The sequence below is a fragment of the Pongo pygmaeus genome, chromosome 20 (genome assembly GCF_028885625.2).
Source record: "Pongo pygmaeus isolate AG05252 chromosome 20, NHGRI_mPonPyg2-v2.0_pri, whole genome shotgun sequence".
NCBI lineage: Eukaryota > Metazoa > Chordata > Mammalia > Primates > Hominidae > Pongo > Pongo pygmaeus.
Window position 1 is genome coordinate 3,796,853 of NC_072393.2, and position 12,360 is coordinate 3,809,212.

Genomic DNA, 12,360 nt, shown 5'->3' on the forward strand with positions numbered 1-12,360 from the left:
GCGTGTATGGCCAGGCAGGCGCAGTGGGGGCCCCTGATGGTCGCTGTCACTCCCCATCGAAGGCAGAGACTGGCTAAGGGGTCACTGGCTGCTGTGGCTCAGAGCCATGCCCTCCCGAGCGTGTGGGCACCTGGACGTGGTGGGTGGTGCGCGGGAGGCAGCTCAGGGCTGGGAGAGGACTCTGACATTGCCAATCGGCTGCCTCTCCTCAGGATACTATGGCGAAGGCCTCAATGCCATCATCGTCTTCGCAGCCTGCTTCCTTCCAGACAGCAGCCTCCCCGACTACCACTACATCATGGAGAACCTCTTCCTGTGAGTCCCCGCCGTGGCGAGCCGCCTCGGGCCAGCTCTGATGCCTCCCTGGCCTCAGGGGCACCAGGCTGCAAGGACTGCATTGTGGCCCTACGAAGCCTGCCTGGCACCAGGGAAGGGCGTGGCAGCCACAGACCTTGATCTGAGTCCCTGCTGGCCCTGAGGCTCACAGTGACCTTCCTTCTGGGCCACCCTGTTCTCCTCCCCCTCCTCCTCTCCGTCCTCCTCCTCCTCTTCCTCCTCCTTCCCCTCCTCCTCACTGTCCTCCTCCTCCTCCCTTTCCTCTTCCTCCTCCCCTTCTTCCTCCCCCCTCCCCTTTCTTCTCCTCCTTCTCCTCCCCTTCCTCCTCCCCCACCTCCTTCCCCCTCCTCCTCCCCCTTCTCCTCCTCCTCCCCCCTCCTCTTCCTTCTCCTCCTCTTCCTCCCCTTTCTCCATCTCATCCTCTTTCTCTTCCTCCCCTTTCTCCTCCCTTCCTCCTCCTTCTCCTCCTTCCCTCCTCTTCCTCTGCTTCCCTCTCCTCCCCCTCCCCATCCTCCTCCTCCCCATCCTCTTCCCCTTCCTCCTCCTCTTCCCCCTCTGAGATGGCACCACTGCACTCCAGCCTGGGTGACAGAGTGAGACCCTGTCTCAAAAAAAAAAAAAAAAGCAAGGCCTAGAGACCAGCCTGGCCAACATAGTGAAATCCTGCCTCTACTAAAACTACAACAACTTAGCTGTGCTCGGTGGCAGGCGCCTGTAATCCCAGCTACTAGGGAGGCTGTGGCAGGAGAATCGCTTGAACCCAGGAGGCGGAGGTTGCAGTAAGCCAGGATCGCTCCACTGCACTCCAGCCTGGGCGACAAGAACGAAACTCCATCTCAAAAAAAAAAAAACAAGACTAGCCGGGCGCGGTGGCTCACGCCTGTAATCCCAGCACTTTGGGAGGCCAAGGCGGGCGGATCACGAGGTCAGGAGATCGAGACCATCCTGGTTAACACGGTGAAACCCCGTCTGTACTAAAAATACAAAAAATTAGCCAGGTGTGGTGGCGGGTGCCTGTAGTCCCAGCTACTCGGGAGGCTGAGGCAGGAGAATGGTGTGAACCCGGGAGGCGGAGCTTGCAGTGAGCCGAGATCGCGCCACTGCACTCCAGCCTGGGCGACAGATCGAGACTCCATCTCAAAAAAAAAAAACAAAAAAAACTCAATTAAAGGGTAACTGCCCTATGAGGATGCCCGCTGACACTCATGTGGAGTGTGCTGGGATCATCCACGTCCGCTCCCAGCCTGCAGTCTGCCAGGACGGCAGACAACACCTGAACCGGTGAGGCTGACCCAGCCAGGGGCAGGAGTGGAGGCAGGCAGGGTCGGCACCGCAGGTGTCCTGACCCTGGACCCCTCCATGTTGGGTCCCTGCCTTCTGTGCCCCGTGAGCAGGTACGTCATCAGCAGCTTAGAGCTCCTGGTGGCTGAGGACTACATGATCGTGTACCTGAACGGTGCCACGCCCCGGCGGAGGATGCCTGGAATCGGCTGGCTGAAGAAGTGCTACCAGATGATCGACCGGAGGTGAGGTTGGGATGCCTCAGGAAGCACAGCGGGGGCATGAAAATCACACAGGGGGCCAGACGTGGTGGCTCACACCTGGAATCCCAGCACTTTGGGAGGCTGAGGTGGGAAGGTCCCTTGAGCCCAGGAGTTTGAGACCAGCCTGGGCAACACAACAAGACCCTGTCTCTACAGAAAAACTTTTAGGCCGGGCAAGGGGGCTCACACCTCTAATCCCAGCACTTTGGGAGGCCAGGGTGGGTGGATCACCTGAGGTCAGGAGTTCAAGACCAGCCCGGCCAACATATAGTGAAACCCCATCTCTCCTAAAAAAAATTCAAAAATTAGCTGGGCATGGTGGCACATGCCTGTAGTCCCAGCTACTTGGGAAGCTGAGGCAGGAGAATCGCTTGAACCCAGGAGGTGGAGGTTGCAGTGAGCTGAGATCATGCCACTGTACTCCAGCCTGGGCAACAGAGCAAGACTCTGTCCCCATGAAACACTCACTCCCTATTCCTTCTCCCCAGGCTCCGGCACCCCCCATCCTTTCTGTCTTTGTGAATCTGATGACTCTAGGGACTCTAGGAATCACACAGGATTTGTCCTTTTGTGTCTGGCTTTCCTCACTGAGTGTGATGTCCTCAGGGTGCATCCACACTGTAGCCTGTGTCGGAGCCTCATTCCTTTTCATGGCTGCATAATATTCCACCGTATGGACATACCACATTTGGTTTGTCCATTCCATTCATCTCTTGATGGACATGGGTTGCTTCCACCCCTGAGTTATTGTAAATAGCCTCAGAGTGACATTAAAATTGAGCCAGCCAATCCATCCTTGCACCCAGTTTAGTGGAAGGAGGCTCCAAGGACAGGCTGGTACCTCCTAGGGCATTAGGTGGTGAAAATACAATCTTGGCTGCTCAAATAACTACCAACCTGGTTCACCTGCTCTGCACCATGGGGTCTCTACCTACCTCATCCACCTGAGGGTCTCACGGACTCAAAGGGTGTGTCTTTATCCTGCTATGGAACCCCCATGTCTTGGATGGGGGCAGGGATTTGACAGGTACCTGGAGACCACAGGTGGAATGAGCAGAGTGACGAATGCTTGCTTGTGGCTCTCCCGTCCCACTCAGCTCCTCCCTCCCCAGGGCTCGCACCAGGAGCCCATCTTGCTTCCTTTGCGGCCCCACACAGGTTGCGGAAAAACCTGAAGTCCTTGATTATCGTCCACCCCTCGTGGTTCATTCGGACTGTGCTGGCCATCTCTCGCCCTTTCATCAGGTGAGACGGGGAGGCTGCAACTCGAGTCTGGTGGCCCGAGTGTGTGTGTGTGTGTGTGTGTGTGTGTGTGTGTGTGTGTGTGTGTGTGTGTGTGTGTGTGTGTGTGTGTGTGTGTGCGTGTGCATGCATTTGTGTGTGCATCTGTGTGTGCACGTGTGTGCGTGTGTGCATCCGTGTGTGTGTGCATCCATGTGTGTGTTTGATGTGCATGTTCCAGCTTCTCTATGATGAATACATAATATTGCTTTAAACAGTTTTAAATTGCACACAGCCAGGCACAGTGGCTCACACCTGTAATCCCAGCTACTCAGAAGGCTGAGGTGGGAGGATCGTTTGAGGCCAGCCTGAGCAACATAGCAAAACCCCCATCTCTACAAAAAATACAAAAATTAGCAGGACGTGGTGGTGCACACCTGTAGTTTCAGCTACTTGGGAGGCTCACGTGGGAGAATGGCTTGAGCCCAGGAGGTCAAGGCTGCAATGAGCCGTGATCGAGCCACTGTACTCCAGCCTGGGTGACACAGTGAGACCCTGTCTCAAAACAAAATCAGCCATGCATGGCATCACATGCCTGTAGTCCCAGCTACTCAGGAGGCTGAGGCAGGAGGATCACTTGAGCCCAGGAGTTAGAGGCTGCAGTGAGCTACGATCACTCTGCTGCACTCCAGCTTGGGAGACAGATCAAAACCCTGTCTCTAAAAATAAAATATATATATATATACACATAAATAATATGATTAATAACAAATTTAAAATTTAAAACTACATATATTCTATAATGTATATCATATATAGTTACTATGTTAAGCATAGAGTAAAACAGATAAAGTGAAATAAAATTAGGCATGTTAAATGCCCTATTCAAATCCAATAAAATGTCATGCAAATTTAATTTAATCTAATGCAAAACACTGAATTGAATAAAGATTCCTAATGTTCACATTCCCAGTTACAAATCTGGGATGAGTGAAAAGAGATGAGGGCTTCACTTTCCCTTGAACAACAGGACACATTCACAGCAGGCACGATTTTCAAGGAAGACTCTTTAAACATGCTGTTTTCAAGGACTGCTAAGTACCCTGAAGGGGCTTATTTACATATTAGCGAAATGAGATGAGGAATACACTAATTATGGATCATTTTAGCTAATAATGAATCAACCAGGCAAAATGGTAAACACGCATTTCAGTCTAAGAGAATTGCATTTGCTCCTCTATATTCCAGAATTCAGTAACATAGATTACCTTTGCCTTTAATGTAGATATTAGGATGGTGCAAAAATAATTGCGGTTCTTGCCATCTTTTCATTACAAAAACTGCAATCACTCTTGCACGAACCCAATAATTCTGTCACTCTTCACCAGGCGCCATGGCTCACGCCTGTAATCCCAACACTTTGGAAGGTGGAGATGAGAGGATCGCTTGAGCCCGGAAGTTCGAGACCAGCCTGGGTGACAGAGCAAGACCTTGTCTCTACAAAAAAAAAATTTTTTTTTTTTTTTTGAGACGGAGTCTTACTCTGTCACCCAGGCTGGAGTGCAGTGGCGCGATCTCGGCTCACTGCAAGCTCCGCCTCCCAGGTTCACGCCATTCTGCCTCAGCCTCCCGAGCAGCTGGGACTACAGGCGCCTGCCACCATGCCCAGCTAACTTTTTGTATTTTTATTAGAGACGGGGTTTCATCGTGTTAGCCAGGATGGTCTCAATCTCCTGACCTCGTGATCCGCCCACCTTGGCCTCCTAAAGTGAAAAAATAATTTTTTTTAAATACAGCCGGGTGTGGTGACTCAGGCCTGTAATCCCAGCACTTTGGGAGGCCGAGGCAGGTGGATCATTTGAGGTCAGGAATTCAAAACCAGCCTGGCCAAAACGGCAAAACCCCATCTCTACTAAAAATAACAAAAATTAACCGGGCGTGGTGGTGCGCACCTGTAGTCCTAGCTATCCGGGAGGCTGAGGCACAAGAATTGCTTGAGCCTGGGAGATGGAGGTTGCAGTAAGCCGAGATCGTGCCATTGCACTCCAGCCTGGGTAACAGAGCAAGACTCTATCTCCAAAATAAATAAATAAATAATACAATAAAAGAATAAAATTCTATCACTTTTGGTTTGTTTTCCCATGGAGAATGTTGAAGATGTAATTTTTGACTCTACAAAGGGGGAAGGAGCTATAAGCTTTCCCCATTTAAAAGCCAAGGAGACTGGAGGCTGATTGTGGGCTCCTACACAACCCTGAGGTTTCATGATTATATAAATGAAAAGGAAATTTCTATTTGTGCCACGATGATCTAAACTTTTGGCATGTGGCCGGGCACGGTGGCTCACGCCTGTAATCCCAGCACTTTGGGAGGCAGAGGTGGGCGGATCACCTGAGGTCAGGAGTTCGAGACCAGCCTGGCCAATATGGTGAAACCCCGTCTCTACTAAAAATACAAAAATCAGCCAGGCATGGTGGCGCACACCTGTAATCCCAGCTACTCGGGAGGCTGAAGCAGGAGAATCGCTTGAACCCTGCAGGCGGAGGCTGTAGTGAGCTGAGACTGCACCATTGCCCTCCAGCCTGGGCGACAGGATGAGACTCTGTCTCAAAAATAAATAAATAAATAAATAAATAATAAATATTCAGCATGTGACTGAGATTCTCCCTCTTGAGAGCCTTGGGACAGAATCTCAATTCACACATAGAATAGGACATTGTCCCGGCTGAGACACACATATGGGTTTCCAATGATGGGTGTGGGGGTATCACCACGTTGTCATTATGTGACACACGGCTGTATTTACAGACCAGCCTCCGGAGCCACAGATGTTGTGCTCTGTACACAATTTTTAAGACCTTCCAGTCTTAAAAGGAGTTCAAGACCAGCCTGGCCAACATGGCGAAACCCCGTCTCTACTAAAAATACAAAAATTAACTAGGCGTGGTGGTGGGTACCTGTAATCCCAGCTACTTGGGAGGCTGAAGCAGGGAGAATCGCTTGAACCCGGGCGGCGGAGGTTGCAGTGAGCTGAGATCACGCCACTGCACTCCAGCCTGGGCGACAGAGCGAAACTCTGTCTCAAAAAATATATATATAAATATATATATATGAATATATATAAATATATATATGAATAAATATAAATATATATGAATACATATAAATATATATGAATATATATAAATATATATATGAATATATATAAATACATATATGAATATATATAAAAATATATATGTGAATATATATGAATATATATGTGAATATATATAAATATATATGTGTGTGTATATATATATATATATAATTGGTTTCTTTAAATGATGAAAATGAATTCAGACTGCACAAAAGCGGCTGGAGATGTTACTCATTCCATACACAGTGGCCACTTCATGACTAGCCGGGGGAAAATATCTCTACAGTTTCCTAGTCAGTTACCACTGACCCTCTGCTAAGCAACTATTTTTTTTTCCCCTGATGGATACACTAAACTATATCATTCATCATACGTGTCTCTTGACATTGGATGCCAGAAAGCTCAAGCCGAATGTTTAACCTCTAAAAATATACATGAAACACCGGGCATGGTGGCTCACACTTCTAATCCCAGCACTTTGAGAGGCTGAGGCAGGAGGATTGCTTGAGGCCAGGAGTTGAAGAACAACAGTCTGGGCAACATAGTGAGACCTCCATCTCTACAAAAAAAAAAATTTTTTTTTAATTAGCCAGGCCTGGTGGCGCACACCTGTGATCCCAGCTACTCAGAGGCTGAGGGAGGAGGATCACTTGAGCCCAGGAGGTCGAGGCTGCAGTGAGCCATGATTACACCACTGCACTCCAGCCTGGGTGACAGAGTGAGACTCTGTCTCTAAAAAAAATACCACGATGTGCTGGTGATGTAACACCACATGATACCAGATGGCCAGAATTCAGGGTTGGACAGGAAGGAACCATTCATCCCTAAACATTCATTCCTAAGGAACAGAGAATCGCGCCAGGCGGGGTGGCTCATGACTGTAATCCCAGCACTTTGGGAGGTAGAGGCAGGCAGATCACGTGAGGTCAGGAGTTGGAGACCAGCCTGGCCAATATGATGAAACCCCATCTCCACTAAAAATACAAAATTAGCCGAGAGTGGTAGTGCATGCCTGCAGTCCCAGCTACTCGGGAGGCTGAGGCAGGGAAAATCGCTTTAACCAGGGAGGCGGAGCTTGCAGTGAGCCGAGATCGCACCACTGCACTCCAGCCTGGGCGACAGAGGGAGACTCTGTCTCAAAAAACAATAATAATAACAATAACAGACAATCAATCGGCAGCCCTGTGTGCCCCCTTCTTGTGCCCAACTGAGTGTTGGCTGTGCCATCCTGTGCGGTGACATGGAGAGAAACATTCTTGGGAAAAATTAACACAGACGAGCAACTTTTAGAGATGATGGGAAAACAGCCTGTAGAGCCTGAGACAATCTCCCCGCCTCCTGACTTCTTCCAACAACATCCTCATTGCAGGGACCCATGTCAGGTGCATGGCCCTGCTTGCAAGGGCCTCGGCGCAGACCCGGGGTCTCCACTCCATGCATGGGGTGCAGGAGAATTAAGGCTGTCATCGGGCGGGAGGGAGGTGTCGTCGTCTGCACTGGGGCATCCTGGAGTGGGGTCCTGTGGGCATTCCTGTCGCCATGGCTCTGTCTGGACCTAGGTAACCCCCACCCCACGGGTTGCATTTCAGACCTCTCCCTCCTTCTCCCCCTGCCAGCGTCAAGTTCATCAACAAGATCCAGTATGTGCACAGCTTGGAAGACCTGGAGCAACTCATCCCTATGGAACACGTCCAGATCCCAGACTGCGTCCTGCAGTGAGTGGCCCCACAGTCCACCCCGCCGTATTAGTCTGTTTTCGTGCTGCTGATAAAGACATACCTGAGACACGGCAATTTACAAAAGAGGTTTAAGGGGCCGGGCGCGGTGGCTCACGCTGTAATCCCAGCACTTTGGGAGGCCGAGGCGGGCGGATCACGAGGTCAGGGGATGGAGACCATCCTGGCTAACACGGTGAAACCCCGTCTCTACTAAAAATACAAAAAATTAGCTGGGCGTGGTGGCGGGCGCCTGTAGTCCCAGCTACTCAGGAGGCTGAGGCAGGAGAACGGCGTGAACCCGGGAGGCGGAGCTTGCAGTGAGCCGAGATCGCGCCACCACACTCCAGCCTGGGTGACAGAGAGAGACTCCGTCTCAAAAAAAAAAAAAAGAGGCTAACGGACTCACAATTCCATGTGGGTGGGGACACCTCCCAATCATTGTGGAAGGCAAAACGCACACCTCCCGGGGGCGGCAGACAAGAGAAGGAAATTTGTGCAGGGAAATTCTCCTTTATAAAACCATCAGATCTCGTGAGACTTACTCACTGTCGCGAGAATAGCACAGGAAAGACCTGCCCCCATGATTCAGTGACCTCCCACCAGGTCACTCCCACAACACGAGGGAATTATGGGAGCTACAATTCAAGATGAGATTTGGGTGAAGAGACCAGGCAAGGTGGCTCACGCCTATAATCCCAGAACTGTAATCTCAGCATTTTGAGAGGCTGAGACACCCAGATCACCTGAGGTCAGGAGTTCGAGACTAGCCTGGCCAAGATGGTGAAACCCTGTCTCTCCTAAAAATAAAAAAATTAGCCAGGTGTGGTGGCGCATGCCTGTAATCCCAGATACTGAGGGGGCAGAGGCAGGAGAATCTCGTGAACCCAGGAGGCAGAGGTTGTGGTGAGCCGAGATCGCACCACTGCACTCCAGCCTGGGCAACAAGAGTGAAACTCCGTCTCAAAAAAAAAAAGATTTGGGTGGAGATACAGTCAAACCCTGTCACCCCCAACAGCCCCCCACCGCCTCCCCCTGGCTGCCAGGAGCCAGCAATGAGTGGAAACGCAGACTTGGAAGGGAGGAACTAGAACCCACCCATTTTATTTCCTGGAGCCCCTCAGGGACCACCCGGAGCTTGGGGAAGGGATGGGCACCATCTAGTCCTGTTGTTTTTTCACTGAATGTCACATCATCAATGCCTCCCCTAGGTTCATGCTGCAAAAATCTCCTTAAACATACATTTTTTTATTGTGGTGAAATACACGTAACATAGAACTTGCCATCTTAGCCATTCCTTTTTTTATTTTATTTTATTTATTTATTTATTTATTTATTTATTTTGAGAAGGAGTTTCACTCTCGTTGCCCAGGCTGGAGTGCAATGGCGCCATCTTGGCTCACCACAACCTCCACCTCCTGGGTTCAAGCGATTCTCCTGCCTCAGCCTCCCAAGTAGCTGGGATTACAGGCATGAGCCACCATGCCCGGCTAATTTTTTTTTTTTTTTTTTTTTTTTTTTTTTGTATTTTTAGTAGAGACAGGGTTTCTCCATGTTCGTCAGGCTGGTCTCAAACCCCTGACCTCAGATGATCTACTGGCCTCGGCCTCCCAAAGTGCTGGATTACAGGCGTGAGCCACTGTGCCCGGCCTATCTTAGTCATTTCTAAAAGCGCATTCGCATATTTGTGCAGACATCACCACCATCCTCTCCAGACTTTTTTTTTTTTTTTTTTTGAGATGGAGTCTTGCTCTGTTGCCCAGGCTCCAGGCTGGAGTGCAGCGGCACAATCTCGGGTCACTGCAACCTTCACCTCCTGGGTTCAAGTGATTCTCCTGCCTCAGCCTCCCCAGTAGCTGGGATTAAGGCACCCGCCACCATGCCCAGCTAATTTTTTTTTGGGGGGGACGGAGTTTCACTCTTGTTGCCCAGGCTGGAGTGCAATAGCGCGATCTCAGCTCACCACAACCTCCGCCTCCCAGGTTCAAGCGATTCTCCTGCCTCAGCCTCACTAGTAGCTGGGATTATACGCATGAGCCACCACGCCTGGCTAATTTTGTAGTTTTAGTAGAGACAGGGTTTCTCCACGTTGGTCAGGCTGGTCTCGAACTCCCGACCTCAGGTGATCCGCCCGCCTCAGCCTCCCAAAGTGCTGGGATTACAGGCGTGAGCCACCACACCTGGCCAATTTTTGTATTTTTAGTAGAGACAGGGTTTTGCCATGTTGGCCAGGCTGGTCTTGAACTCCTGACCTCAGTTGATCTGCCCGGCTTGGCCTCGCAAAGGGCTGGGATTACAGGCATGAGCCACCGCACCCGGCCCTCTCCAGAACTTTCTCATCTTCCCAAACTGAAACTCTGTCTCCATGAAACACTCACTCCCCATTCCACTCCCCAACCCCTGGCAGCCTCCATCCTACTTTCTGTCTCTGGGAGTCTCACGACTCTAGGGACCTCCTAGGAATGGATCCACACAGGATTTGTCCTTTTGTGTCTGATGTCTCTCACTGAGCGTGACGTCCTCAAGGTGCATCCACGTTGTAGCCTGTGTCAGAATGTCCTTCCTTTTCACGGCAGAGTAATATTCCATTGTGTGAGTGGACCACATTTTGTTGATCCATTTGTCCATCAATGGACAATTGGGTTGTTTCTACCTTTTGGCTGTTGTGAATAGTCATGTTATTTATATGCTACTCACCTATGACCGTAGATGTACAAATATCTCTGTAAGATCTTACTTTCAATTCCAATGAGTATATACCCACAAGTGAAATTGCTGATAATTCTGTTTTTTTGAGGAACCACCATACTGTTTTGTTTTGTTTTGCTTTTTTGAGATGGAGTCTCACTCTGTCACCCAGGCTGGAGTGCAGTGGCACTATCTTGGCTCACTGCACGCTCCGCCTCCTGGGTTCAAGCAATTCTCCTGCCTCAGCCTCCCGAGTAGCTGGGATTACAGGCGCCCGCCACCATGCCCAGATAATTTTTTTGTATTTTTAGTAGAGATGGGATTTCACCATGTTGGCCTGGCTGATCTCAAACTCCCGACCTCAGGTAATCCGCCCACCTCAGCCTCCCAAAGTGCTGGGATTACAGGCGTGAGCCACCGCACCCGGCCTGTTTTTTTTGGTTGTTTTGTTGGGGTTTTTTTTTTTTTTTTTTTTTTTCAGAGTCTCACTCTGTTGCCTAGGCTGGAATGCAATGGCACAATCTCGGCTCACCATATCCTCCAGCTTCTAGGTTCAAGCGATTCTTGTGCCTCAGCCTCCCGAATAGCTGGGATTACAGGCACCTGCCACCATGCCCAGCTAATTTTTGTATTTTTAGTAGAGATAGGGTTTCACCATGTTGGCCAGGATGGTCTCAATCTCCTGAGCTCAGGTGATCTGCCTGCCTTGGCCTCCCAAAGTTCTGGGATTATAGGCGTGAGCCACCGTGCTCAGCCAACACATAAACATTTATAATCAAAAAATGCATCTATGGGCCAGGTGTGGTGGCTCATGCCTGTAATCCCAGCACTTTGGGAGGCCGAGGTGGGTGGATCATGAGGTCAGGAGTTTGAGACCAGGCAGGCCAACATAGTGAAACCCCGTCTCTACTAAAAATACAAAAAATTAGCTGGGGGTGGTAGCAGGCGCCTGTAAGTCCCAGCTACTCCAGAGGCTGAGGCAGCAGAATCACTCGAACTGGGGAAGTGGAGGTTGCAGTGAGCCAAGATCGCACCACTGCACTCCAGCTTGGGCGACAGTGCAAGACTCCATCTCAAAAAAAAAAAAAAAAAAGAAGAAGAAGAAGAAGAAGAAGAAAAGAGAGCTTGTTTCTCTGCTTGAAAAGGAAAGGGATTTCCCCAAAAAGTATATCTCAGGGGAAGGGAAGGTCGTGTCTGACATCTTTTTCTTTCTTTCAGATACGAAGAGGAAAGGCTGAAGGCCAGGAGGGAGAGGTGTGTGCAGAGTGGTCTCTGCTGGGGCTGGGTCGGGGCAGCGGGGGGCTGAGCTGAACTCTCAGTTAGGGCAACCCAATGACTTCCGGGCAGCAGGGACCATTGTGCTGTGCAGGGCGCAAGACGCTGCCCTTCTGGCAAGGAGTTTAAACTCAGACCTGGGTTCAAATACTGGCTCCTGCATTGGAGCAAGGTAACATTAAGCAAATAAAAAGCTAACATCCACCTTGGAGGTTATTGTGCAAGATGAGACACCCTTGGCAAAAAAGGTTGAGCACAGACTTCACGCTCCATAAAGCATAAAAATCAAGACGGGCGCGGTGGCTCACCCAGCACTTTGGGAGGCTGTAATCCCAGCACTTTGGGAGGCTGAGGCAGGAGGATTGTGTGAGGTCAGGAGTTGGAGAACAGCCTGGGCAACATGGCGTAACTCCGTCTCTACCAAAAATACAAAAATTAGCCA

The 12,360-nt window shown here is 50.2% G+C and overlaps 1 protein-coding gene across 1 annotated transcript in view; it reads left to right on the forward strand.

Annotated features, from left to right (window-relative positions):
• The window catches only part of ATCAY (ATCAY kinesin light chain interacting caytaxin), a 47,111-nt gene that overhangs the window by 28,008 nt on the left and 6,743 nt on the right, over positions 1–12,360 (forward strand). The window contains exons 6-10 of the mRNA XM_054465682.2: positions 213–315; positions 1,731–1,862; positions 3,039–3,125; positions 7,857–7,955; positions 11,862–11,897. Of these exons, the coding sequence (XP_054321657.1) occupies positions 213–315; positions 1,731–1,862; positions 3,039–3,125; positions 7,857–7,955; positions 11,862–11,897 (457 nt within the window). The remainder of the gene's footprint in view (positions 1–212; positions 316–1,730; positions 1,863–3,038; positions 3,126–7,856; positions 7,956–11,861; positions 11,898–12,360) is intronic.